Source organism: Lates calcarifer, linkage group LG2, assembly GCF_001640805.2.
Source record: "Lates calcarifer isolate ASB-BC8 linkage group LG2, TLL_Latcal_v3, whole genome shotgun sequence".
NCBI classification, from domain to species: Eukaryota; Metazoa; Chordata; class Actinopteri; family Centropomidae; genus Lates; species Lates calcarifer.
In genome coordinates, this window is record NC_066834.1 from 18,051,777 (window position 1) to 18,076,679 (window position 24,903).

The window sequence follows — 24,903 nt, forward strand, 5'->3', positions numbered from 1 at the left end:
TGGCTTTTGCTTTGTTTTGCTGTTCCAAGACCACAGACACAGCGGTGACTATTAATCAATGGTGGACACGTGTAGCTGACGGCGTAAGAGGGAGATAAGTTCAAAAACTGTAACAAAAAAAAAATGTATTGCAAGTTTTGTTTATGAAAGGCCCTTTCTTTTCTCCAGTAGTTATACTGTGCTTTGAGATAAAATATGTATTCCCAGAGTGTATTTTGAACTCCTTGTAGGTTACAGTAGATGTATCTTAAGTCATCACTGTGCTCCACATTGGTCAGCAGGTCAGTTGGGAGTTGTTTCAGGGCATGTAGAGCCAGAAAAAGCCCATATGCCGGCAGAATACAGATGTCTGATTTGTGGGTTACACACTGTAAACTTTACAGGGAACTGTGTTTCCGTCACATCTGGCACTGCATTTTTTATTTTCATGTTTTAATTCATAACTGCAACCTGTGAATCCCAATGTCAGAGCCAAAGCTCGCGCTTGGCGCAGGTTTTTACTACAGGCCTTTATTTATTTATTTTTGTCAGCAGTGGACAGACTCAGGTGCCTGTGGCAGGACCTTCGCCGTCTGCGACGAGGGACATCTCCCTTTGTTGTCAGTACACCTCTAAACATCTTTCACAGAAACAATTACCATACCATCTGTAGCTTCCTGCTAGCGTGTTGCTCGCTGTCAGCATGTCAGCGTCTTTTCTCTCCTTTCCCCCCTCTCCCTCTGACACACACTCCCTCTCACTGAGACTGATGGGGAGCTAGGTCACTGTGAATTAAATGGATACATTTAATTGCGTTAATAGTCACTTTATATTCAGTTTTTCCTGATACCCTATAATGGAGCTGTCAATGGCGGATTGAATTGTCACTAATCTATTTTCTGATTTGCCTTGAGCATTTGGCAGAGTTGGTATATTGATGAAGGTCCCTGCCTACATTTCCCTCAAACCTCATAGAATTGGTTTAATGAAGAACCTCATTTCTGTTACATTGAGTATTGCTGATGTGAAAGTGATGGCTTATTGCTCCAGTATTAAAGAATACATGTGCCAACAGTTATATTAATATAGCCAAACTTTTAATTGGGCAAACTCTTTAAAGGAGTGTTTTCTTTGTGTGTTAAGGCTTGAAGTTCACTTTAAGTGAAAAGGCTCAAAGACATACAGTGCATTCGATTATCTCATAACCTTCAATAGTGTATTCAGGTGACGCAACACATCCGTTTTCAAGTTTGCACTTCTTGAAGACTAACAGTTGCGAAAAGCATCGGTAGATACAGTTACAGTACTTTTCCCTCTGTGTTATAGTAAGTATGTGACACATCCATCACTGTCGTGTTGATTTGCACATTAGCCAACATACCCAGCAGAAGCTAGCGTTACAAGAGGCTAGATGACTAATCAGCACTGACATGACTGGTGTGCTGCAGTTAGGCCAGACACCCATTATAACATATTTAATCTGAAGTCATGTCACATTTGCCGCAAGCAATTGACACTTTGACGCCAGAACTGTACACACACGATTGGAAGACAAATTAAGGGCATGGGAAGGCACATTACCAATTACAGTTTGTTTGGTGATACACATGCTAGTTCTAATAGAATTTTGTTTGTTTAATTCAGACTCAAAAGAAAAAAGAAAAATGTAATTAGTTTCTTTGTTGTTTTGGTTAGGGACTGTACAAAAATATTAGGGGGACTTAGGACCTTTGAAAAATTTCCCACCAAAAAAAAAAACAAAAAAACAAAAAACTGCCTTTTTATTTCACAGAGCCACCACCTGTCTCAGCTCATTTACTCACTGTTAGTAGTTCCTGTTATAAGAATAGCTAGATTCAACTGCTCTCATCACCCTGATAATTTTCATACAGTCTCTTGCTTATGAAATTAAAAATATGCACATGAAACACTCAGAAAACTGACTTCCAGGGCAGCACAACTTGCGATTGCATTTGCAATGCATTGCAAATTTCAAGCAAGTCTGACACAGTTGAGACAGGACACATCAAATCCACATACGGTCAAATAGTCTCATCCTGACCGGCTCAGCACTTTTTCATTCTAATTTCAGTCTATAGTGATGTAGAGATGATTGACTATAGAGTTACAGTTCTTAATTCTGCCTCTCTGCCCCACAGGTACCCCAGTTACCCGGGTAACAGCTACAGATGCTGATGATCCAGTGTATGGGAACAGCGCTAAACTGGTCTACAGTATATTGGAAGGACAACCATATTTTTCCGTAGACCCTAATTCAGGTGAGTACAGTCTACTCGTTGGTGTTTTAGACTTTTGCATCTTGCAGTCCTCAAACTTACATTGAATTAGACGACATAGCATGCTAAATGCAACACATGCAATAATAGAGAGGACCAATATAGTCTCTATGACTCAAAAAAAAAAAAAAGAGGAGACACAAAAGGATGACACCTCTGTGGAGCAGGCTAGCCAACGGTGCTCTTTGTGCTGTTATTCATTGTTTGCCTGACAAAGCCTGAAGAAGATCTCTGTGAGATCGAAACGTTGCTTCATTAAATTTAATGGGAGCTATTAATACAGTGTGCAAATCCTTTTTCTGTTTCTAACCAACGGAGAACATAATGTATTACAAAATGTAATGAATGAACGCCACGCCCATAATGGGACAAAAAGGAAAGAAATAGGCTTTACAGTGAGACAGTGATTACATCTAAGGGTTATTTCAATAGATTTTTTTTTCTTCTAGACAAGGCCAGACCCATTAGGCCAGAACCTTCAAGTATTTAAACGTTGTCCTTTTTCATTACCTGCTTCAGCTTAGATAAATGAGCTTACAAAGTCGCTTCAGGTCAAGTAGTGGGCTATCACTGTTAGACCGAGCCTCTGGGTAAGTACGTCCAAATGACAGTTAGGAATAACTTTACCTTAGAGAGTTCTAACTTATTGTAAAATAGATGCAATTTGTGAAGCTTATTTCAAGCTTTCAGGACCCAACTGTTTATCAGACCACCACAAGACAACTGAATGCTAAGACTGTTGATGTAGCCACTTTTAAAGGATAACTATGGTATTTATTTATTTTTTTTTAACCTGGGCCTTATTTCCTTGTGTTCTGATGTGTAAATGATTGCTAAGAACAAAAACCTTTGGAATCTGTGTTGTAAAGAGAAAGAACTGCGTACCTAACAACAATAGTTGCTGCAATGTAATCCAATGGGTAACTGTCCTTGTTAAAGTTCGTCCACTAAACTGCTTTTTTTTGCCACTGACAGGCTCAGATGTTTATTGTAAATGTCTGTCATTACTGGATAGGATTCCTACAGAAAAAGAGTTTTTTTTACACTACCAGACTCCATTGACAAAAACAGTAATTTTACCTCACAGAACGTGAGAGCTGCTGGAATACTGCTGCCTTGGATGTGAGCCCCAGTTTCTCATGTGACAGTGGAATGCTCTGTACACCTGTCATCCACCCCAGCCACCTCCTGGTGACTCCATTGCAGATGATAAATGCAATGGGGTTCATTCCTTCAAAAAAACAATGTTGCCTCTGACATAATAATAATCCAAACAACAATTTTGTTGCTGCCAATAACTTCTGGGAGATAGGTTGATGAAATCAGTTTTGTTTTTGACTAAGAAGTACTTGATAAACTGTGACATCTAAACATGAGATGAAACATAAATGAGACATCTACACCCTGATTACATGAATATACATGAACATTCTGTTCATGCTGTATATCAACAGTAACTCCCTTACACTGGCATTTAGGCTGGAGGGTCATCCTACTCTCTACCAATTCATTATAATTCATCAACTTTTCATTCATATTCGTAGTTAAGGTTCACATTTATTCATGTTCATTCCTAATGTTGCCTGAGTTTTGGCAGCTTAGGTCTCTGTGCTGCCAATAATGTGGATTTCAATGAAAAAGAAAGACTGAGGTGACAGCAGTGAGTGAGAGGGTGGCTTTTTTTATGTGCATGTGCACTGCCTGCAGGTGCTACAAGTTGCACAGGTTCCAGCAGGTGGAGATGCAACAGCTTCCCCACCTGCTGGCCCACCTGAGGTAATCCCCCTCTGTTGTGGTACATTAGGTTTAAAATGCATATATTTTCTGAGAGGACAAAAAAGGGATTTATAGTAAAAAAAAAAAAAAAAAAAAAAAAAAAACACTAATCAGAAGACCACATGGCAACTATGTTAATGAGTGTTGTTAACTGCTATGTATATGTCGCTGCTATTATGTAACCTCACCCCTTTTCAGCAAGCCCATAAGGGACAGCATTATCAAATACACACTAAAAGGGAGCTGACAATGTCGGTTATAGCTTTAAAAGTTGTGTAACAACAACAGGACTGCAGGTAACTCAGCCCATCTGTTTTCTGAAATGCTTGTAGATTATCGCTGCATGAAGCTGCTGTTAAGTCAGGCTCCCAGGCTCGCTCCCCTTTCTACCCCTCTCCCTCCACAGCTGCACACCCACTTATGTTTCAAAACATAAACAGTACACCGGGGCAAAAATGCGTTGTACTGGGGGTACTATAACTAACCCGAGAAGTGTGCAACTTTAATTAAAAAGCAAAATAATGCAGCCTCATGGTAAGAAAAATGTTATTGTGTTAAATAAGAAATAAGACCCATACACTGTGTCAGAGGTTTCAAGTATACTTAGTAAGGTAACGCTTGGTCGCACCAAGATCTTCATCAGGCTTCACCAGACAACAATTAATGACGTCACAAATGGAAAGCATTATATCCGCACAATGTCACACACATAGCATGATAAAATCACGCTGGGTCTTATACTGAACCAGTCAGGATGGTGCTGAGTAAGAAAGGCTGATACACGTGTAGCCTTTCACAACAGGAAGTCCAGGCTATGCATGTATGTGGCTGAGGACAAAAGTACGCCTCTATCACCGGAATACATTAAGACAAATACAAAGGTTTCTGCATTATGTTTGTCCTGGTTTAACTGGGTCATCTGACCGTTAGTGATATATTCAATATCACCATGATTCGACAATGGGCTGCAAGAGATTCATTATTAAAACTACAAAGTTATAAGACTCATATGAGGTGAGCTTTGCATCAGTGAGTTGTGTGTTTCCATCAGCTGACTGGTCGTCCCAAATGCTAAATGGGCCAGTACTCATATGCCGCTGTGTAACATCATTGGGTTATGAAATAATAATAATAATGATAATAATAATCACTTCTTCCTTTCACAAGGCAAACTCTTCAGCAGCGTCATCATGCATAAAGTTATCTCAAAAAAGATTCCAGATTGGATCTTTAATTGCTTTTTCAGCTGACTTTTTAACATGTGTCTGTAAGCAATATGATTAAATAATGGTGAAATTATATTAATAAGAAATGAGATGGAAATCGGCTGCTCACAATTTGGAAAACAGCGCACAATAAACAAGCTGGAAGAAAGGCAGTCTCAGAATTTATGTACATAATTAGGATGAACACCGAGTTCAACACATAGAAATTGGGCTCGTCCTCGGTGCTATAGGCTTCATGATCTCGAGCGTGGCTATAGAAAACACGCTGAACGGACAGTTTAAGGATTAGCATTCATGCTTTGTGTGATTGCGGAGCACATGCAGATGGCTCATTCAAGTGAGCCAGATGTTTTAATGAATGTTAATGAAAAATAAAAGGTAAGGGGAAAACAACCATTAGAATGCATTTGACACTTACAACGCCACATTGGAAATGAAAAGCATTCAATAAATAAATAAACATCATGCCCCAATTCATCACTTGGTTAATGGTCGGTGAAAAAAAAAAAAGTTGAGGCAAATATCTATGGAAATGAGTGTTTGTCTATCCTCCCTTCTCAGTGATTAGGAATTAATTTGAATAATTAACGATGATCAACAGAGATGAGAGTGTTGCTTCTAGCAGGGTAACTGAAGTATGTTTGTATGCATGTGTGTGTGTGCGTGGAAGAGAGGGTACGAGTGACTTGTTTGTGTTGCTCTTTTTATTTATGGATTCATTTGTTTGTGTGAGTGAAAGGGAGGTAGGCCTACCTTGTTGACGCCAGTCAGAGCTCGCACTCAAATCTAACTTGTGATGCGTTTTTATCACTCAGACTAGTTACATAACACAATATGTGGAGTATAAATGTTGCTTATGCACACTACACATACTGGATTATTTCTATAAGAAGAGTAGAATTAGAAGGAGAGTCCTTTACGTATTTGGGCATGTTAATGGTGTAAAATGGCAATGATTTCTTGTTGGGAGTATAAGTGAGAAAAAGTTGCAGTTAATAAGTTTTGTTTTATCTGTCCTTAAATCTGAGAAATTCGTCTAACATGTCTGAATATTCCATATCTCCTTGCTCAGCTAAGAGTGCTGAAAGAAAGTATCTTGTTCTGTGTTTTGTGTTTGTTTGTTTTTTCCTCAAGAGCGTCTTAAAATTCTCTGGACCTACTGCATGTGGAACTGACTGAGCACTTGGCTTTTGTATTGTCTATATCGTGTGTAGAGGATTTGTATTCTGAAAATGCCTATTGCAGTGCTTTATTAAATAACACAAGGGTCATTGATTAAATGGTTCAGTGTTCTGTTGGATCATTTATCTAATGCTGTATTCACAGAGGTATACCACTGGCCCAACATCTATGTATGTATGCAAAATTCAAAGTAAATTTGAGTATGCAAATGGCGCATCTTATAATTGCACAACTTCTAAAAAAAACAAAAACAAAGCTTTAAAAAACTGATTTTAAACCAGAGACGTGTCATAAGTCTGCCCAAATGTAAAACAGGGCCTGAATACAGGGTATGTTCATACATTCATCAAGCACTTTATTAGACACAACTGAGCAACTGCTTATTCATGCAGTTATCTAATCAGCCAATCATGTGGCAGCAGTGCAATGTATAAAATCACGCAAATACAGATCTGAAGCTTCAGTTAATGTTCACATCAAACACCAGGGAAAACTGTTATTTTAGTGACTCTGACTGTAGCATGATTGTTTGTGCCAGACTGGCTGGTTTGACTGTTTCTGAAACTGCTGATCTCCTGGGATCACACACAACAGTCTCTAGAGTTTACACAGAATGGAGCCCAAAAACAACAACAACAACAACAAAAAACATCCAATGAGTTGATTAGAGGGGTAAAAAGAGAATAGCTACACTGTTTGGAGCTGACAGAGAGGCTTACGTAACTAAGATTCAGATAACCACTCTTTACAACTCTGGTGAGCAGAACAGCGTCTCACAATGCACAACACATAGAGAGTCGAGACAGATGGGCTACAACAGCAGAGGACCATCTCAGGCCACTACTGTCAGCCAAGAACAGAAATCTGAGGCACAATGTCACAAAGCAAAAGTCAGCTAAACTGGCATCATGAACATGACTGTGTTCAGTGTACTTCAGTGGCATCCCCAGTCAACAGATATGAATCCAATAGAACACCTTTGGGATGTGGTACAACAGGAGATTCACAATATGAATGTGCAGCTGACAAATCTGCAGAAATGATTTAATGCAGTCATGTCAACATGGACCAGAATCTCAAGGAAATGTTTCCAATATCATGGATAAGTTCTTGTGTTTTTTAATGAGTAGCTTTTTGGCAATCAAAATGGTGTGTATTTGTTCATTTATAGCTTATATATTATATAAAACATGACATATTTCCTTATTTGTTGTAATGACAATGGTTCTCTGGTCATTTGTGTGCATGTGTGTTCTCCTCCATCACATGTGTATTTCTAGTTTGGGGCAAGTTGAAAGGGATGCCACTGCATATTTTTCGACATAGAGGGTTTGAATATGTTTAGAAATCAAGGAAAACTGGTATCTAAGATAAAATAATTCAAAATTTAAATAACTTTTGTGTTGCATCTTTGTGACTCAAAAGACTTCAAATCAAGACCATGCTTGGTGGACAGGAAACATCTATAAAGTACATGTTGATAAATATTTGAAGGTAAACTTATGGTCTTGCATCTGGAAGTAGTGATCTATGGCACCAGTGTGACCAACTGGTCCGAACTTACTTGTACTGATCTCATGGTCAACAAACCACCATTTCTTTTGCCAAGAAAGTTGCTTGTTCAGTCATTACTGTGAAGACACTAATAATTTATAGAGTGGGGGTGATGGTAATAGCAACATGTAGTGCTTGTGGTGGAGGACAAAAAATGCATTAACCCCAGTTAGACAGTGTACAAAAAAAATGTAGCTTGTTGCTTTTGATAAGATTCCTATTCATAAGATTTTTTATTTGATAAGATCCAGTGCATTCTTGCTGATAAAGTTTCCTTATTTCGTTTAAAATAAACTTTTCTCCTTCACATTGTCTAGTTGTTAGATCGTCAAGTGTTGCATATGACCTCCAAAAGCAAAACTGACCCTGAAATTGTGTTACATCTCTGAGGAAAATCTATCTCAAGAATAGAAAATGGAGGCACAGACAACATTCTAACCCCTCCCATGTTTTTCATCATAGCCAAGCATATTCTCATTGTCTGAGGCAGCTCAGGACCAAGGCAGGGTGTCATGCCAAAGCCTGGCTTTTATGAGGGGTTTTATATTCATTTGATGATCCTGCGGGCCTCTGTTTCCTGAGTGGATTATCCGTATATGCCGGTGCTGAGCCCTTTTTATATTCAGCGCTGTGGCAGAGTCAATAAGGTCCATTCTGCATACAATATTCAAGATTATACAAGACAGACAGCATAATTCACACTCAATCAGAATACAAATGACTGCAGACAGCGAAACAGCGCATTTGAAAACAAACACAGCTGATTCTCAGTGCTGGAACTGGCTCAGTCATGACCACCTTGCTATGCTCACATAGACTGTGCTTTTTCAGAGAATAAACCTGCAGGGAATTCTTTACCTCTGCTTGGTATGGAGTCCTTGTTTTGTAAAGTCATGGTCTAAAATAATGCATGTTATAACCCAGAGAGTAAGGTGAGCATGAAGGTTACCGTGTGCCTTGCTTTTCCTTGTGCTTGCTTGTGCATACTGGCATGAGCATCATTAAAATGATGTGCAGAGTATATCAGTCATGTTTATAATTGCATTAATGTGTTATGAACTGTCTCCACCTCCAGCGACCATAAAAATTGCTCTCCATGGGATGGATCGGGAGATGAGAGAGGAGTACCTGGTGGTCATTCAGGCCAAGGACATGGGAGGTCACATGGGGGGCTTGTCTGGAACCACGACAGTCACAGTCACACTAACGGACATCAACGACAATCCACCAAAGTTCTCTAAAAGTAAGTAACTTCATGACCTTTAAATATCCCAAATCAAATTACGAGGAGAAACAAATTACTGCCGCTCTAAATGAGTATTTCTCTGATTGGTTATAATTGGGAAAAATAAATGTTATTTTGTAAATTTCATCAAACAGGCTTCTCAGAAACAAATTCCTCTGACTGCTGTAATGTCTAATGATGATGCAGTGCTGTAATATGCTTCCATAATTTTGTTTAATTTGATCAACATTTATAGAAACAAAAGGGCTATGTCTCTTCCTCACCAGGTTTGTACGAGTTTGTAATCCCCGAAGACCTACCGATAGGGAAAATGGGTGGCAAGGTGAAGGCAAATGATAGAGACATCGGCGAGAATGCCAAGTCAACGTACAGCATCATCGAGGGAGACGACCAAGGCGTGTTTGAGATTATTACGGACTCACAGACACAAGAAGGAATGCTTCGACTGAAAAAGGTAGGACATAGAAACTCACTGCAAATGGCTAAAGTCACCTCTTCATTCTTCCTGTATTTGTAAATCACTGAGTACCTGTCAAACACACCAGGGCCCTAGGTTAAAAAGTGCATTCACTAATGTTAGCTAGGTAAGGTGCGAAGTTAGCTAGCTAGCAGCGGCTACATCAACTGTGTGATGATTTGACGCTAACGCCTGAGAGAGACCAAAGAATTACTTAGCAGAGTTGTGTTGTGTGACACCAAAGCTAGGGGGTGTTAACCCAAGAGAAACAACTTTATCTCTTTGTTGGTGAGTGTAACTATGCTGTCTCTGTTCAGAAATTTACCGTCATTCAGTTAAGTCATGTTGTTTACCAGAATGTTTACAAGAATGTAAACTGGCTGTGAAACCATGATTCCAAAATGTCTATTATGTAGCTCCGCTGTTGTACTCTGAAAAAGTAAGTAAATTTGCTACAAATGGCTAAAATCACCTCTCTATGCTGTCTTTGTAAGTCACTGACTGACTGTCAAACATACCAGGGCCAAGTTCAATACATCAAAATGCTACAGCTAATATCCCAAGACAGGCAAATACTTTATTTAAAAATAACGTTTTAATGCTAAATGGCGTGCTAACATAAGGCCTGATTGCTCTGCCTCTTCTGTACCACTTCTAGTGAAATTGTATGCTTTAGAGTGTGAGAGAAGGCTTCACTCAAAGTATAGCCACCATGTAATTTGGTGGCTAAAGGAGCATTTGCTTTTCTGTATATTTTGCTAAAACATATTTTTTGTCCATAAAAAAAAATCTGTGACAGAAAAAAATAGTCACAATGAATTCAAATGTAACTTTGACATGTTTTTGCGTAAAGTAATTTTCTCATTGGACTTTCTCTGTGTGGACATTCAAACAAATGTGGTAAATATGGCAAATATGTACCAAAAAAAGGTCTGAATTACTTTTTTCTCCTTACAATATTTTTATTTTCACATCACAGTCTTGCCCATTTAGCTGTAGCTGTCTTTGCTTAAGGCAAACTGCTACATATTGTAAATGTATTCAGCCCTCATTTTAAGTTAAGTTAAATTCTGTTTTGCTGACTCCCATATTACAGTCACCATAACAGCAGATGGACTGGACCTCCAGTTCTTTGCAATTTTAACACATTCACATCTGATAGCTGCATATTTGTACCACTGTCCGCTAAGCAACTTCATCAGAGTGGTTACTGGGTAATTGCCTTGCTCAGGGGGTACATTGGCAGTAGTTGTTCCAAGAGGAAAAGACAATGCACATTAAATGTGTTCAAGATATTCCCAGGTGTGACGTTCCTGAAGGCAAGCAAGTGTCATTCCTGTCACAAAATCAGATTTTTTTATACCTTCTGGCAGACACATTATCACATAATGACATGGTACATTGTGATGCTGGTGTAGCGTGTGTTGGAATTAGTGGCATTGTATTCATCAGATTAGTTTAAAAGTATGGCAGAAGCAAAGGCACATGCTTTTCTGCTGATAGAATTAAGTTTGCCGGGATCTGAGTCATTTTTGTACAATTTCACACAGTGTAATAAGTTTCTAGATATGCAGTACAAATGCAGTATGAATATTTCCTCCAGGATAAAAGCTGTAAAAGTCTGAGCCAGGATATCATTGTTCGCCTGTAGACATGTAGAGCACACAATCCTGTATTTTGCTCAATACTGAAGCATGCAAAATTTACATTTAAAAAACGCAGTGCATTTAAATTACACAGTGACCTGCAAGCAAGTTTAAACAAAGGTTATCTCAAGGACATCTGTGGAAAATCAAACTGAGATTTGAACACATGGTACCAAAGATACCAAAACACATGCTATTTATATATGTATGTATTCTTTATTCTAAGTCTATAGAAGCTCTGCTTGGTAGAGGATGTTTGCATATATTGAATCATACACGTGATTGATGGATGGGTGTTCTCAAGTCTTGAGTCATGGTTGGTTCAGTGTGTCTGGAGAGAACGGCTATACATCACTCAAATCCAGAATGCCATTGTGTTGTGATGTAAAGTGACATTACCCCAAGGACATGTGGTGTGACTTTGTCAAAGTGTGAACAATGAACTGTGTGGGAGGTGGAATGTATAAGAGCTAAGGCAATCTGCTGGGACTACAATTCACTGCCACTAAAGAAAACATCAGTGCTGGAGAACAAACTCGACACAAAGTCATAAAATCTCGAACTGTTGACAAAGCAAATGTCAAATGTGTTAGTCTTTTAGGCAACCTCCACTTCTGTGTCCCGCAGAGAGCCTCACTCTTCCCATGTCTGCTCAGCTTTCTCTCTGTGGCCCTGAGTTGGTTGCCTACATCACTAACGCAAGATAGATGATAATGTGTTGGGAAAGTAGCAAGGCATTTGCACACTAAGTGTTTTTGCATCCCTCCAGACAGCAGCGTCTCAAGTTTAGATGAGTTAAGAGAAGCAGTTGCTATGCTTTTGCTCTTTTGTTCTCTATCCTCACCAGTGTTATCCTCCAACCAGGGTGACAGAAGAAAAGATTCTTTCTCCCCGACACACCCTGTCCCTGTCAACAGCTGTACGAGTCTATAAACTGCCATCTAAGGCGGAATTCAAATTATTAAAGATCCTTCGCGGCAAGGTTAAAACATATTGATCTAACTGAGGCTGGAGAGGCACAAAACCAGGGCAGAGATTCTTTGCTGTTTGGGTTTTAAGCTTTTTATCTGCCAGCCCCCAGGCCTGTCGAGGGATGTTAGTGGGTTGCTGAGCTTTCACCCCTGCAGCCAGTGCTGAACTTTGAAGTCCCTAAAAGGCCCATGTACATACTGATTTGATGCTAACGCTCGAGAGGGACCGAAGAATGAAACAGCAGGGTTGTGGTGTGGCGACATGACGGCGAGGGGGTGTTAACACAGGAGAAACAAGGATGTCTCTTTGTTGATGAGTGTTGAATTTAGCCTCATTCAGTTAAGCCACGTTGTTTACCAGGAACATACAAGAATGTAAACTGGCTATGCAACCCTGATTCCAAAATGTCTGGTACATAGCTCCACCGTTTTCTTTCTACACTTTTGAATCCCTTAATAATCAACAGTAGCTGTACAACAGTAGCACCATGCATACTAATAAAAATCAAAGTGTCTCTCTCTGGATTACTCATTCAAAGCACTGTGTGCGTTTGTTGAATTAGTAATTTGAATGGGTCACAATATGACTTGCATTCTGATGCCATGGCTTGGATAACATACAGTATTTAAAAGAGTGGTTTGCATAGAAGCTTTATTTGATTTTTTTAATTGATATTGATACTGAAAATAATTTGAATCAAAATTAACTAGGCTAATAAAACACCCACTATGGGTTCCCTAAACCATTTAAGTAGATTTGGTGTAATTAAATATGCCAGCAACAGTGAGAGCCCCCTCTCCCCTTTACCCTCTTTGTTAGGACACTGGAAACAAATATAATGAGTTGTTTCTACATGCTGTCAAGTGGGAATAACACTGAAATTTTTGATAAGGGAAACCAAAGCAATTTGAGCCAGTTTTCCTGGATAATGTGGAGTACTTTGCTATATTACTCATGTAAGGGTGAAAAGCAGCTCACAAAAAATACTCTCTAAAAATACTATTACATAACTACATACATAACTATGTTAATCATCTATTAGTCATTTACAATAGATATTATAATGGACAATGTGAAACTGGTTAAAGTAACATTATGCAACTGTTTTACCTTAAAGTAATAGCACCAAATAAATGTTAAAATATAAAATAAATCATCACAAATTCTAAACAGAGTTTGGCATGTTTGTTGGAACCCAAAGTGATTGTTGATTGCAGCAACAATCACTTTGGGTTCCAGAGGTTGAGAATCATGAAAAATGTATACTGTGTTTCAGTTAGGTGAATCGGACCATGCATTCAGCTTTCAAGTCAAGCAATTGATGGGTTTTGTTTTCTGTACACGAAAAACGCTTAAATTCTCGCACTCAGAACAGAATTAGTTACCACCCATGGCTGCAGAGGCCGCTATTGCTCAGCAAAAGTTAAACTTTGTTGTTTTAAATGGATGAACCCACAGGGATTCATGATCCCACTCTGCTATGGATTGTTCGACCATTTTGATTCTCAGCTCATTGTTTTGGTTACATGGCCCACGACCATTCATTTAGCAGCTAAAGAGAACAAAACCGCTCTCAGTGGAGAACAAAGCAGAGGTAAAAGGAGAGTGAATGTTGGACATTAATCAGTTGGCCACAACACAGCCCAGAATGAGTGCTCGTGTTGTTCAATTAATCTACTGGACGTAAAGGAAACTGTGTGCTAACAACTTTATGATAGCATTTCAATGTTTCGCTTTTCCAATGGCTAAAAAAACAACAAACAATGCAGCTTTAATTTTCCAGTGCACTTATCTTATCTTGGATGGTGCCGCTTTAATTTTGATCATGAAGCAATATTGCAATAGTGTTGGTTCAGTAAGCTAATTGAATTGCAAAGATTACAACATTCAGACATTAGAATTTGAAACTATATACCACACAACAGTGAAGTGTCACATAGTGTCACTTCTGCTGGACACTAACTAGTTAAATTCAACATTTGTACCAGTAAATTACATTCAGATAATAATTCATATTTAAACTTAGGCCTTCCCCCTCTCTCCATTTCCAGCCCCAACCTTATACAGGCTCTTACTCTTCACTACCCCCTGAATTAAAGTGTAATCCATTGGCTCGGGGTCCAGCTGCACTCTGTACTTTCTCAGCACAGACGGCAGGATCAGAGAGAGAGAAAAGGAAGGGCGGGGGGGTTGTCAAGAGTGAGGAGGAGGGGAGGTTAATAATGAAAGTGTTCCAAATAGCTTCTCCGACCATAGAGGAGTGGGGCTTGGGGAGGCTTCGGGGGCTTAGGTCTGTCTACTAGTGTCTTGATGCCAGGAGTGTAGGAGTATGGAAGTCAAAGTCCAGGGTCGCCCCCCCCCCCCCCGGCTGCTGCTACTGTCTCACAGCTGGACCCCCAGACACTCTTCCACCCACCTGCCCGCTCTGCCTCCAGAGCTCTCAGCGTTGGCCCTGTCTGACCTCAGGGACAATTCCTCCCGCACTCTCCCTCTTTCTCTAACTGAATACATTTCTCGTTTTGTTCATCTCCCTCCTCTTAGTCTTCCACTTTCCCCAAGCCAGCTCCTATCCCCTCAAGCGGCAAGGCCCAGTTTTGATTTCCCTATAAATCCTGGTTATGGAGCGTGGAAGTGACTTGATCCCATTATTCTAGTAGTATGAGAGCGACCAGAGGTGATTCAGAATGAAATTGTGACAGTCTGGGGTGTCCTCGGAGATGCCAAGAGAGTAAAATTGTGACTCTCCTCTTTCTCTTAAATATTAATGAAGAGCCATCTTTAAAGGAAATACTGTATAGCAATTGAAAACAGGGATTAAACAGATATGTCAGTCACATAACAACATGTCCTCTACAAAATGTTTTTATTTTCTCTTTGGAAAATTACATCCCTTTTTTTTTGATCATCTTGAATAAGCACCTGTTCTCATTTATTATATGTTGGTGGTTGTGCTGGTTGTGTGAAAGCTCTAATAATCTGCTGTCACAGAGAGCATTAGCAAGGAGATTTGTGTTCTTTCATGCTGATTAAGACTGGAAAATATTTTTCAGGTTGTGTAACTCTGGAAATTACAATTATTGTGACTGATTGATTTAAATCAAAACGATGATCAAATAATTTTTGTTTGCTGCAACAGACGGATACTACAGACACGATCAGTCCAACAACTAAGTGTGTATATATATATATATATATATATATATATATATATATATATATATATATATATAACATGTAACATATGTAAACATGTAAAAGTACTCCTTTCCAAGTTTTACAAAATTGAAAGTATAGAAGCATTTTCAGCATCAGTATCAGTAAAAGGTCTCATTTAGGATTGTTATATTGTTTGCAATCTTGTAGCTGGTTGAGGTGGAAGTAACTCTAACTGCTTTGTATATGTTGGTTAGTTTAAAGGGGCACTCCAACAACCAAGTATTGAATTTCATTAAAAAAACAAAACTAAAAAACCTCTGTACTCTCCAAGTCAAAATGAGGTAACATTACTGACAGGATCAGTAATAATCTCTCTCTGATTTGGACAGAAAAGCAAGATGACATCCCAGCTGGATAATGAAGCAGGTTTTAATCATTTCTCTCTTTGCCCCCCCCCCCTCCCAACAGCCTTTAGACTATGAGAGCAAGAGAGCCTACACACTAAAAGTCGAGGCCACCAACATCCGCTCTGAGCCCAGCAGTGGCGGACCCTTCAAAGACACAGCCACAGTGAAGATTGTGGTCGAAGACTCTGATGAACCTCCTGTTTTCTCCAAACCCATGTACCTACTGGAGGTGAATGAGAATGCCCCCATCAACACGGTCTTAGGGACAGTCACCGCCAGGGATCCAGGACTCTACTGGGAGCCTTGTCAGGTACGAGAATGGATGCAGTTAACAATGTGCTACTGAAAAAAAACACAGCTTTACTACTTAACCATTTGCCATTGACTGACTTGAGCAATACACAAGTTAAAAAAGAAAACATTCTTTAGCGTAACTTCAAGAGGTGATGGAGAGAATAGGTTAACAAATTAGGCTTTTCAGGCTATAATGAGTTGTTTTAATAAAAGGGTCGACACTGAGGCATGCAATTAAATCTCTTCATGCCTGCCTGTGACCTTTGGATACTGTGGTAGTGTCTTTGGCAGTGAAGAAGTGACTCAATGATTGCTCTCATTTCCACAGCTGTACCAAAAAAAAAGATTATGAGTTGAAGGCAGCACAACTTTCTCTTTCACTGAGTTACCAACCCTGCTATGCTCTCCTCGTGTGTGACTTATTCTTGAAATACCACAAGGGCACCTTGAGGATAGGTTATACAGGCAATTTCTCTCCCTCCATCTTGGCATTTCATTAATTCTCCAGCGACTTGCTGACCGCATTCCCGGGACAACACTCAACAGGTTGTGTGTAATTGCATGGCGAACAGAGAGCAGGCTGGGTTTCATAGATTGGCTGAGGCTATAGAGCGGGGCTGGTTCATTCTACGTTTTCTCTTTTTTTTTTTTTTTTCTTTTCTGGTGGCATCCTCATGTTTAGTGATGAGATTGCAAGAGAGGAATTGAGCCCTGGGGTTGCGTGATGTCCCTCCCCTGGTAAAAAGAGAAGTATATTTCATGTATAATGTCATCTTTGACATTTCTCTGTCCTTATTTCATGTTGTAGCGCTCCTGTGTTTGCCAATGCCCATCTGTGTTTTGGAGAGAGATGGGGACAAAGTTAAAGAAAGCAGTTTTAGAAATTAAGGGTGTAAAAGTGCAGGGTATCATTAAATTTAATCACCTCAAAATAGCATTTTTTTTCTGATTCATGTGCAGTATTAACAGCTAGTAATGTTTGCCTACTTTCTTGTTCTTGGCCTCCTTCAGTGCATCATTATTGAAAGAAAAAGTGACTAAATAATGAATGAGTGTGCATGCAGATGGCAGCACCCTGCTGACATGATCTCTTCACACATTTGCTGCTTTGAAACTATCCAGATATCAACATCCTGTCTTGGCACTTGTTAAATGTTTTGAGCATGATACAGTGAAAAAAACAGTCAAAGGCTGCCATCTTACTGCATCTGGTTATTAGCCTTTTCTGCAGCTCTCTTTCTTTTTTTTAAATTTTGATCCTGAAGTCATTCACTTTCACTCACTTTGTTCATTATGCTTTTAATCACCAATTTAAGAATTTTGTGGAGAAGTTGAATGGATTGTTGCTCAAGAGCTTCATGTGACTGTCAGACAAAAAAAAAAAAAATATATATATATATATATATATATATATATATATATACATCCACCACAGTCAGAGAAGCAGAATATCGCCTTATTGAAAAATGTTCTCAGGAGCATTTTTTTTTTTTTTTAAATAAAGCTCATTCACAAACAACGACGAAGTAAGTGGCTAATACATTTCTGAATTAATCATCTGCCAGCCTCTGTAAAACCACCGATCACAGGCAAAATAACTGCTCAGAAATTACACACACAACCAGACATTTACTCACCAGTTTGCATTTTGTCACAGTAAATTGCTATATCTCTGTGATTTTCTTTGAAGTCCAACTGTACATTTGATACCCCCCCCTCCAAAAAAAAAAAAAAAAAAAAAAAAAATCTTCAAGATGAGCATGATCTATCACAGATGTCAAGTGTTTTCTTTGTGGGGGAAAGAGATGAAACAAACTATTGTCACAGAGGGATTAATATGATGCATCACCCTCACCAAAGACCATTTGATTTTACTTCCAGCCAGGGTTTGTATTAGCCTGTAACTCTGAGCTCTCAGCTGATAAAATGATTACAGTCTGGAAGATTTTAATCCTCCACATATATTGGCTGACAGAAGGCTGTAGCCTCAGTAATGGCTCTCACAAGGACACAAGTATGCTCTAAATAATGTAGATTCTGGACAAAAGCTTCACATGCCAATAAGCCAAATATTTACACTTTATAAAGCTTTACAAGCTTGTTTGCAATGCACTCATGAGTGCAACTTACAGTTTCATTCATTATTGAGTAATTTGCCTATTAGTTTGTAGAGTAATCAATAAATAATTTGGTCTATGAAACATCAGAAAACTATGAAACTGAGTCCAAGGTGTCATCTAGTTTAGTGTGACCAACAGTTCAAAACCCAAATTTCACATGTGACATTAAACAAAAACAAAAAACAGCAAATGGAGATGCTGCAACTACAGAATTTAAAATTATTAATCATTTGCAAATATCTGATGATCAGCTATTCTGTTAATCAGCTAATCATTGCAGCTCTAAATGCAAAAATAGTCTTTATTTAGGTGACTTAAGGTGACTGTGAAACTGATTTGAAATACTTTGGTCAAGAAAACTGAAAAAGATGAAAACCAAAATATTCTTGTGAAAGTAATAGTGAATGTATCAGTTGCAGCACATGCAGCGTGTTAGTCTTTACACTTTCACAATAGCTGTAAATTATACTTGTCAGCCTACAAGTGTCCACCTCCCTCCCTTCTGTCTCTTTTTCTCTCTGAGTCTCATATTCTCGTAGGGTTTTAAAAATTGGAAGGAGAAGGGGCTCCCAAAAAGAAAGGTATAGTTAGTGGAGGTGGATCTATAGTGGAGGAGTGGCAGCAGTAATAGCAGCATTACTGCGACCGTTTGTCTGATCGCCATCTGAACTAGCTGTCAAGTTGACTGCTCTGATTAGAATCGCTCTCTGTCTCAATGCCCCCTCAAAGCCAAACCAGACCAAACCAGTCTGAGTCTAAACCACTTGAGGCGAGTGCTCTGGTGGGCTGCCATGTCCTCTGCACTCAGGAGACAAACAACCCCGTAGCTGTACTTAATGCATCCAACCAACAACATTTCAGGTGCACTCCATGAAATACTCCCGCAGTATTGCTTCTCTCTGGAGCCTGTGCTCTGTCGTTTTCTACCTGACTGATCACAAATAAAAAGCAATGTGGCATCTGGCAGTCACTATAGCTGTCTGACACGAATGGCTGAACTTCATGGAATAACTGTGACTGTATTTTATTCCAAAATATTGATTAATTTGATTAACTTTGATTAATTCATATTGGGCAATTGCAGGAATGTAATTAAATTCTCTGAATTTTGTTTCTTTCTGCAGACTTTCTCATGTTGTTTTAGCATAGCTGACAGCTGACACACTACATATGGTTATACAAGCAGTAATGTAAAGGAGATGGCTTTGAAATGAATAGAAATTTAATGTCAGAATGGCAAAGGTTCTCTATTCTGCTGTGCTGACTTTTTGTTTTTTATATTTGGTTATTTATATTTTACTTTAGATTGAAATCATGCTCTTGGACCCAACCTGAACCTGTTTTAAAATACAACTGCTCAGCATTCAGGGGACGGCAAAAATTAGTTCTACATCTGTGATCCTCCCAGTGGAATTAATGACCTAATAACAAGCAGGAATGTCACACAGCATTTTGCTCTTTGTGGAAAAAAAGCAGTTGTTCTTGATCTTTTCACCTCTTCTTTCCTAAACGTGTACAGGCACTCAGTCACTGAGATGCACACATTCACCCACGTCTGCTCTAAAAGAGATAATACCTAGCACCTACTATCACACATACACAGGTGTGAAAAAAATCATAAACACTAATGTACACAGTGCTTGTACATAGTGCTAACTCGAGCCTGACCAAAACATTCTACTGTATGTTTTAGTATGAAAGTACATATACTGACAAATAAGTAACAAGTATAAAAATGTGTAAAAATGTAAAGTGAAACTTTGTAGCTTTTAAAGGAAGAACGTACAAGCTATAAATTATTAATTAATTTAATATGCGCAGTCTTGCTAATATGATCTTGCTTGGTCTGGTATGACCATTAGCTAATCATAGCTAACCTGAGATAGAAACTGCTGTGTAACTTAAGTCTCAGAGGTTGATATACATCACTGTCTGTAATTTTTTCAAAACTCACATATATGGATCTTGGCCTCAAAATGGCTCTCGTGCTAATGGAGCGCTGTGAAAGTTTTTTGACACAAATAGATGTTTTACATTGAAGCGGTGCTCCAGTGGGTCACTTTCCACTTTTCTAAACTTGGGGGACTGACAGGAGATATATCAAAAGAAGCAGGAGCAGACACTGAAAGATCCGGACTTTTTGTCCCAAGTATTGACCAGCTCCACAGACACCAGATCCTACATTTTCCAAAATGCAAAATGATAGCACCTTTAATCAGAGCAGACACCTTTGTCCAAACTGGCTTACATTTTTTCCCTTGCAGACAATACAATATATACAATTCAGTATCAAATTTATGCTAAAACACACTAACAACTTGCGCATAGTTTCAGGTTATTAGAAACCACAGTTTAATCCATGTATCCTGATATCACACAGAGATTCTTGGTTAATTCAGTGTTTTGCTGTTCGAATTAATCATTTTCAGTTCAACCAGTGCTCAAGGATCGATGGTGGCAGACATTGTGGATTGCTCTTACATGTTATGTTCAGTCTTGGTTCATTATGTGCCGCCACAACCTCAGTCAAAATTCTATATTTTTTCTCAACATTTTAACATTTTCTAAGATTTAAAGACTTAGTAATACAAGTCTTTGTTGCCAGTATGTGTTGCTGACTAGTACAGCAGCAGTTAAACTGTTAAGGTACATTTAGTTCATGAACACTGTTACACTGTCCCACTGTCTGATGTGTCTTAAAAGCAGAAAATCATTTGACACCCATTATGTGGTGGGGAAAAAAAGGTGTGCATGAGCAATGATAACCACAGTGGCTTAAGAGACAAAAGATTGTCAGAGAAACTCAAACAGAGAAGATTTTCAGGCCATGCTGTTTGATTGACAGGTCATTTTTGGTAATTGCAAAGCATAGACGCCACATCAATACAAAATCGTAATCATAAATGAGTGTAAAAAAGAATAAAGATCTCAGTGATTACAGCTTATCTTTTTTATGGACTGAAGAGCTTCTCTTACACTGATGCATTTTATGTTAAGCACATTATGTTTGCTTTACATTGAGGCTGAATATTTCTGGATGTCTGTCGCATCAGTTGTAAGAGAGCCGCTCAGCTGTAAAGCATTTGGCACAAACATCCTCCATGTGATGTTTAACTGCTAGACTGAGGTCAGTACAATGCCATTTAAAGGCTTGTAAAAAGTAAAGCAAAGCTGAAACGAGTTGATGAGCACACACACACTCATTGACGCACGCGCACATTTGCACACATCCTCACATCACACTCAAGAAAACCACACACGTATAATGCTGGATATCATTTTTTATTTGCTTTTAATTCTTTTCACATCACGTTGTCAGTTTGAGTGACAGGTGGCAGAACATTTCAGGGTCTGTCTCCTCGCTTCCACGTGAGGCTGTCAGAGTTTGACTGGGATCCACTCAGTCTGTAGGAGAGAGGCTGCTCCCAGGTGGTTTGCTGCTGTCTGCCTGTCTTGAAAGTGCTCTGCGTCTGCAGGGCAAGAGAGAAAGAGAAGGGGGGAGGCGTGTGTGGGGGGGGGGGGGGGGGTTTGGAGGGATGGGGGGGTCCTCATGGACCTCTCCCAGCCCGGCGTCTAGAGGATTTTACACCATTTCATCTCAAAAATGGAAATGTCACGGCTCGGTACATCTCCCCAACAATTGGAATCTGGGCCAGCGGTTTATTTATTTCATTCCCTACCATTCTTGTATAAGTAGCACTCTCCTTCATATAAATTGTTGTTGTTGTGACTTTGTCTTTGGCTTTTTCTAGTCCTCTTTCTCTATTTTTCTTTCCATCTCTCTGTATCCCTTCCTTCCTCCTTCCCTCTCTCCTCCTCCTCTCTCTGATATAAATACTGCAGGGTTCCAGCCAACAGGTCTGCACTGATAGGGAAGAACGGTTCCACTGCGAGATGGTACGAGACCCAGGGTTAGGAAGGAAGGGAGACGGGGTGAGCAGGGCGCCTGGTGGCTGAGGGATGTCTGTGTGGGGGAAGGGGGTCTGAAAAAAAAAATTGAACAGGGGGATTGGATTAGGAAGAGCTTGAGACCCAGCTGGATGGAAAAGAAAAAAAAACTTTCAGTTAGTGAGGAAAGAGGGGGAAGAGATTGTGAGGGAGGATGTGAGAGTGAGACAGAGAAAGAGAGAGAGGGAGAGAGAGAGAGAGAGAAAGGAACGGGGACAGTTTGTCCTGGAGGTATGGAAACACTTGTGCGGTACACGGTGTAATTAGCTCACGTGAATCACCACAGCCTTGTGTTTTGGGAGAGTAGGATGTTTATGACAGTCACACATAATGGCTAATGAAATGTGTGAAACCAAAGATGACCTATAATGACAGATTCTTTTTTAGTCAGTTTTGTGTGGGCTCGTCCCAAGAATTGGCGCTGCGCGTGTTGCAACATGAAAGAGCGATTTCACAGCTTCAAGTGGCATCGGAAAATTCTCTTTTATGTGCATTCCAATTTCATACCCGCTGCTGGAGTTTTTTTCCGGAGAGTTTTATGTCTTGCCACTGTATTTTTTAAGACTGTACAAGTCTCAAAAAGTCAGTGTGTCACAGGCAGGATCACAAAGAAATAGAATTGGGGAAAAGGGTAGTTTTTCAAATGTATTCTTTGAAACAGTGTTTGATTCATTGCAACATGAGCTGCCTTTATTGACAGGAACCTACAAGTCGCTTGTGGCTTAAAAAGAAAACAAAATCATTTTTGCCTACGACAAGACAAGGTCGTATGTCACAAACTGGTCACTGATTCATTTCCATTACATCCATTATCCTTTCTCACCCCCCCTCCATTGGTTGAGCTCCTGTGTGACACAGTGCTGTCCTAACTCATTAATGCAAAGCCTTTGGGAGCCATTGAGTGTTGACAGAACACAAACAGGGTTAACAACACCCCATCTCTTACTCTGACATAACATGTACTAATGGTCTTTTTTGCAGCAGGGGGACGTGACCACAGTCAGAGGGTGGGCTTCTTGGACCTTCTCAGGGTTTAATGCCTCCCGCTGCTCATGTGAAGCCTGTAATTATTCCTCAGATGATAACTATTGATTTCCTACTGTTTTCAATGTGCATTAATCTACAGGTTTCTCTTGATGGATAAGGCCCGGTTAGCCACAACGCCCAAAGGACAGCTAAAAATGCTTCAGTGGTGCCGCCGCTAAAGAGTTTAGGCTCAAATTTCTGACGATCGGTTGTCTCTGCAGATACTTCATCGATCGGCACACGGACCTGGAGAGGCAGTTCAACATCAACGTAGACGACGGGAAGATCACCCTGGCCAAGCCGCTGGATCGAGAGACTGACATGTGGCACAACATCACAGTAACCGCCACAGAAGTCAGTAAGTAACTGACTCTGTTCTCCCCTGCTGCACACGTCGTTCCTCATGAATTGTAATGTCCTACTTTCAAAATCGGCGTACTGTTAGACATTCATTGGGACGCATGTTTTAAAAATGGAGAGCTGCGGGAGGACACGTACAATGTCTTCTTCCTCCGAGTGACTTCATGGTTGGTCTCAGTCAAAGGAATCACTGACCTGCCACACACAATCCTCTGCTCAACAGTGTAGCGCTTTGTACCAGCCCTTTTAATCGCTCCGAGAGTATGGCACAAACAATTAGCATTTGAATCCACAGAGGCATTAAATACGTTAATTTGCTGAGTTTTGATTGAATTAAACAGCTCAGTAGTCAATTTGTGGAAGTGCAAGAACATTAAGACGTATCAAATAAACAGTTTTAAAGACACGCTCCAGAGTGGATTGCTCCAATGCCAGCATCCATTACAGATTAAAGAACATCTGCGAACCGCAAAACTCACTGACTACGTAGAAAATCTTGCCGGCAGAGCTACAAACAGCTCAAACCATATGTAAGGCTTTATTTGCATACAGATTGTTTCAGGGGGGCTGTATGTTGTGATAAAGCTTAATGTACCCCTTAAGGCTATTGGAAGAGAAATTTACACAGCTTGTAACTTTTTTTTTCATGTCCTCTTCCGCTCTATCTCTCTCTTTCTCTCTCTGTCTCATCCTCTATCCGTCCCTTTCTTTACTTAATCAAAGGAAACACACATTAATTGTCAGAATAAATGGAAGCCCAAACACTGTCATAATGTTTTGGCCGTGCAGCACAGACAAATCCCACCACCGTAGCAGCCCGTTGGAGGAAGTGAATGTGTCTCATTTGATAAGCTGGTTGCCTTGTCATGTCTTGCACCCATACATTTAAAGTGCGTTTTCATGCCTCTTGGCAAAGTAACTGTGGCTCGAGATAGTGGCATCTCTGAGAACACCTAATAGGAATTTGCCAAAATAAATATGGCAGCTTTGCTATTCTTCACGGATGGGGAGGGGAAGCCAGTGTTTTCTCTGGCGTGAAGAGGAATAGATGTGTTCCCAGTTCTATCCCGATGCCATTTGCCACCCAAACGGAGACGCGTTCTGCCGCCTCGCACCAGTTGACATCTGACTAATCAGATTCTATTCCCTGTCTGCTGCTGGGGGAAAGTCACTTTTGCAGGAGGGGTGGTTGGGGTGGGGGTGGTGCTGGGTATTCTGTCTCCCACTCTCCCTCTGCCCTAATCCATCTATGCTGTC

The 24,903-nt window shown here is 39.9% G+C and overlaps 1 protein-coding gene across 1 annotated transcript in view; it reads left to right on the top strand.

The window, feature by feature from the left end:
* cdh8 (cadherin 8) overlaps positions 1–24,903 on the top strand; it is a 90,432-nt gene that overhangs the window by 56,966 nt on the left and 8,563 nt on the right. The window contains 6 exon segments of the mRNA XM_018697482.1: positions 2,139–2,258; positions 9,090–9,257; positions 9,527–9,714; positions 15,960–16,184; positions 16,186–16,208; positions 23,508–23,644. Coding sequence (XP_018552998.1) covers positions 2,139–2,258; positions 9,090–9,257; positions 9,527–9,714; positions 15,960–16,184; positions 16,186–16,208; positions 23,508–23,644 — 861 coding nt within the window.